General features: G+C 58.8%; 1 protein-coding gene across 2 annotated transcripts; it reads left to right on the top strand.

The window, feature by feature from the left end:
- Positions 1-313: 313 nt before the first annotated feature.
- HPCAL4 (hippocalcin like 4) lies at positions 314-1,267 on the top strand. Of its 2 annotated transcripts, XM_009284798.1 has the most exons (3): positions 314-481; positions 625-840; positions 1,070-1,267. In XM_009284798.1, the coding sequence occupies exons 1-3, from the start codon at positions 320-322 to the stop codon at positions 1,265-1,267; spliced, it is 576 nt and encodes a 191-aa protein (XP_009283073.1). In that variant the 5' UTR covers positions 314-319. The 2 variants fall into 2 exon arrangements, with proteins under 2 accessions (XP_009283073.1, XP_009283072.1); XM_009284797.1 differs by lacking the exon at positions 625-840 and having other exon boundaries at positions 320-481.
- Positions 1,268-4,653: the final 3,386 nt, after the last annotated feature.

Below are 4,653 nucleotides of genomic sequence, written 5' to 3'. Positions count from 1 at the left end.
AAGGGAGCCAGCCTAGGAGATGGGGACTGAAGGTGACGCTGCTGGCTGTGCTGGCAGGCTGCCCCAGGGCCAGCTCCTGCACATCTCCAGCAGCAAGGGCCACAGCTGGGCACGGGCACTGAGCCTGTCCCCAGTGCCACAGTCGCTGTCCCGGCATTTGACAGTGCACGGACACTCACCAGCCAGGTGGATCAGCTCTAGTGTGGGGAAGAGGCATGGTGGGTCGGCCAGCTGCTGGGGTGGAGAAGGGCCTGGGAGCACCAGCTCTCCCTGTTCCTGGTGTGTAGGAGCTGTGCGTTTTTCCCTCCCAGGGGCAGCCATGGGCAAGCACAGCAGTAAGCTGGCCCCGGAGATGCTGGATGACCTGGTGAGGAGCACGGAGTTCAGCGAGCAGGAGCTGAAGCAGTGGTACAAGGGCTTCCTCAAGGACTGTCCCACCGGCATCCTCAACCTGGAGGAGTTCCAGCAGCTCTACATTAAGGTGGGCTCTAGCCGGGGGCCTGAGTGCTGCCTGCGGGGCTGGAGCACCCCGCTCCTGCTGGGGCAAGGGTGCTGCTTTGGGTGCAGCCTCCCCACTGAGCTCCCCCTCCCCATTTCGATCTCTCTCTTCTCTCCTCCCTGCAGTTCTTCCCCTACGGAGATGCCTCCAAGTTTGCCCAGCATGCTTTCCGCACCTTCGACAAGAACGGTGACGGGACCATCGACTTCAGGGAGTTCATCTGTGCCCTGTCTGTCACCTCCAGGGGCACCTTTGAGCAGAAACTCAACTGGGCCTTTGAGATGTACGACCTGGATGGGGATGGGAAGATCACACGCTTGGAGATGCTGGAGATCATTGAGGTACCGGTGCTTAAAATCAGCAGGGGTAGCTTGCTTTTTCCAGGCTTTTCACTGCTATTGGTATCCCTAAGGTACCAGGTGCACCTGACTGTAGCTGTGCGGCAGCATAGCTCATGCCAGCAGCTAACTGGGTCCCAGCAGAGCAGCAATCCTGTCCCCTGCCTTGCCCTGGGGCCTTCTGCCCATCCAACATTCCTGCTCTGGTACTTTGCTTCTCTTCTTGCTCCAGGCCATTTACAAGATGGTGGGGACTGTGATCATGATGAGGATGAACCAAGATGGGCTGACGCCCCAGCAGCGTGTTGACAAGATCTTCACAAAGATGGACAAGGACAAGGATGACCAGATCTCCCTGGAGGAGTTCAAGGAGGCAGCGAAGAGTGACCCCTCCATTGTCCTCCTCCTGCAGTGTGACATGCAGAAATAGAGCCCTGGGGGCTCATTGCTGGACTGGTTGCAGCCAACCTCTGCTCCCTGTGATGGTTTCCATCCCCATTTTCTGCTGAGTCCCCCCTGTGCCCGCTTGGCCCCAGGCGTGAGCCACGCTTCACCCCTCCTGCCATCCATCCGCCTCTGTTCCTGGCTGCGTCCTGGGCAGCCCACAGTCCATGGGCTGTAGCTCTCCCTTGATGGGTAGAGCCTGCTCTGTGTATTGCTGGCTTGAGGTTACCCCCAAATCAACCCTCTCCCATCCTGGAGCTGGACTCCCTGCAGCCAAAGGCGAGTGTCCTGGCTCCCCAGGGCCAACTGTTGCTTTCTCCCTGCTTTCCCCACTGCTCCGCCTGGCCCATTCCCTGATCCTAACTGAAACCAGCTCTCTTTCCTTTCCGCTAATCCCCCCCCCCTCATTGCTTGTGATGCCTCCAGGGAGGCTGAAAAGCCCCCTGGCCCTGGCCCATTCCCTGATCCTAACTGAAACCAGCTCTTTCCCGCTAATCCAACCCCCCCCCCCTCATTGCTTGTGATGCCTCCAGGGAGGCTGAAAAGCCCTAAGTCCTGGCCCTGGTCTCTCCTTCACTGGCAATTCCCTGCAAGGCTGCCCGGAGGGGCCAGGGCTGGCCCCAGGGTGCTGGGGAGCTCGGGCAGGGTGCTGCACCCTCTCTGAGGGCTCGCTGCCTTGGCTCCCTCTGCCTGGCTTTAGGTTTTCCACCTCTGCTTTTGCTGCTGGGAATGGCCAGGGTTGGTCAGGGGACTTTAGGGGAGAGCGGAAGTGTCCAAGGCCACCCTTGGATGTGGCCATTGTCTGATTCCAGAAGCCACCTTCCACTCCATCACCTGTGTGAGCTGGCAGAGCAAGTAGGTGACTTCCACAACTGCCCCGGCAGCATCTTAGATGCTTTGTGGAGCTTCTGACCTTCCTGGGTATTGAAGTGATGCCTGGGGTCCCAAACTGAAGGCAGGTGCTGCCCAACTCCTCTGTGGGCTGCCCTGGGGCAAGGTCGGTAGCGTGAGTGTTGAAGGCATGTCCTGGTGCTGCTCCTGGTGTGTGGCACTACTGTGGGGACTGGTGGGTCCTGGACTGGGGCTGTGGAGAGGTGTGGATGGGTCCTGTACCTGCTGAGCCTCCTGGCAAGGCTCTGAGGCCACAAGAAACATGTCTGTCTCCTTCCTCCCCCCGTCCCAGCCTGCTGCCTCTGTCCCTCCTGCCCCAGGACAGGAATATTGTCACAGATAGGTATTTAGTCTGCACGTTGTGGTGTTGATGACTGTAATATATGTTAGGAGATGGTGAAGTTGTTCTCTATTTTTTTAATGGAAAAATAAACTGTCCCCCATGTGTGGTGTTCCCCCTGCGTGGCTTATTGGGGGGCAGCTGGCTGCTGTAGCTATGGGGAGAGTGAGATGACAACACTGCAGTCCTGAGCATCGTTTATGGGTCTCATCTGAGCCTGTGACACTCCAAGGGATGGAGAAGCCCTTGGGGACAGTGTGGTGGGGCTCAGCCTGGGAAGCCTTGAGGATGGATGAAAGTGTAACTCTTCAGCCATGCAGGTAGCTTTGGGGAAGGGAATGTTAGCTTTTGGGGGGGGGAATAGGACCAGACATCCCTGGTCTGTGCTGGAAATAGGTCTTTGTCAACTAGGAGCCTGGACCCTGGCTGTTCCCTTCATTCAGGGCTGGGCATAACCAGAGGACCTGGTGGCTTTGTTCTGGGCCCCATCCCAGCACCATCAGCAACTGGGACCCGCTATCACTGTGTCTTTGTCCTTCTTCTCAGCCTCCTCTTCTCCACCCCCATCTTCCCTGCACATATCTTCCTCTGGCCTTTCTTCTCCATCAGCAGCCTGCAGAGACAGTGGCTGTTGCTAAGGAGCTCTCACCAACTTTAAATACTTCTCTGTAGTTAATCAGGCAGGGCTGGCTCCTGGCTGCGAGCCTGGCTGTGCCGTGCCACTGACCCCATCCTGCCTGGCTCTAGCGTGCAGGGAGGTGCGTGGCTTGGCTTCCACCCTGCAAATCACCAGCACCTTGTCTGTCCTGCAGCAGCCAGCACCTAAGCACAGAGATGGGAGGATGCCAAAACCATGGCAGTGTGTGTATATTTTTAGGAGTGCTCCTGAGGGAGAGCTCTGTGCAGCTTGGGTTGGGCTGCCATGCTTGCCTGGGCTGTCCGGGAGCATGCATGTGCGTTTGCAGCTCAGCGGTGCCTGGGGAAGGAGGGATGGGGCTGGTTGTCCTCACTGTGTGGAAGCCTGGAGACGTGCCAGGGCTGCTGTCTGAAAGGGCAGTAACTCAGGCTCAAGAGGGGACTCTAAGAATAGCCACGGTGATCCCGGGGCCCTCAAAGCTCCTGCTTCCCTTGGGGGCCCCCCCAAAGGAAGCTCAGGTATTTCCCAGGGGCAACCTGCAAAGGCCCTAGGGGAAGGAGTCTTTGATGAGGCTGAAATGATGTTAAACTCCCAGAAGGGCATCCCAAAGGGTTTGGGATCCAGGCAGCTGGGCGAGCCCTCAAGCCAGCACTGTTCACCAGCAATTGGCTTCCCCCTGGCTCTGCTCTCCCAGTTGAACCTCAGAGCAAGCAAGGTTGTGTTTGATCAGTCTCATGGGCAGGGGCATGGGTGTCCCTGAGGGTTTGGTCTGTAGGGAGGGTTGATGTTCAGCTGCTGGCACAGAGCTTTGGGCAAAACCCTCCTGCTGGCCTCGGTGCTGGGATTCTGGGACCTCCTCCCAGGCACTGCCCTGTGCCAGGTGACATGAGGTGGGATCCTCCATCACTTGGCCCTTCCTGACTGCTGAGTTTTGGTCTCTGGGGCACGCTCCCCACTCCCTGAGGGTCTCCAGGCTGTGGGGGTCTGCTGGTCGTGGTGCAGTTTTCAGCCTGAGCTGAAAGCTGGGCACTACGCACAGCTCTGTGGCTGGACTCAATCCCACCAGCACTCGTGGGAGAACATTGAGTGAAGAGCCTTAATTAATATCCACGCTCACTCCATTAACTAACACACAGTGCAGGTTACTCTGGCACGGAGAAGAGTGCGAGCACGCCTGTGACCCACCATGCAGCCACTGCCGTGGCTGCTCCTTCCCCTCCAGCTCCACGCGCTGACCACCCTTGTGCCCTTCCAGCCACCCGGTCCCCTGGCATCGGTGCCGCGCTCTGCTTTGCAAGAACGGGCAAACCCCAACGACCCCCGGTTGCTCTTGGGCCGAGAGTGAGCTGGTGTCTCCCGTGGGTACCCTATCACCTCCTGCTCCCGTGTGCTTCCCAGGCTCTCTGCTGATGGCACCTTTCTCCCCCAGCCCCTTCCCTTCGCTCCCCGGGGCTTTGCTGCCCCCGGGGCTGACTCTGCCCTGGAGCGGCTGCGGGGCGGCCCC

The sequence above is a fragment of the Aptenodytes forsteri genome, unplaced genomic scaffold, assembly GCF_000699145.1.
Source record: "Aptenodytes forsteri isolate BGI_AS27 unplaced genomic scaffold, ASM69914v1 Scaffold7, whole genome shotgun sequence".
Classification (NCBI taxonomy): domain Eukaryota; kingdom Metazoa; phylum Chordata; class Aves; order Sphenisciformes; family Spheniscidae; genus Aptenodytes; species Aptenodytes forsteri.
Note: the sequence above shows the minus strand (reverse complement) of the source record. Positions and strands in the feature narration are given on the sequence as shown.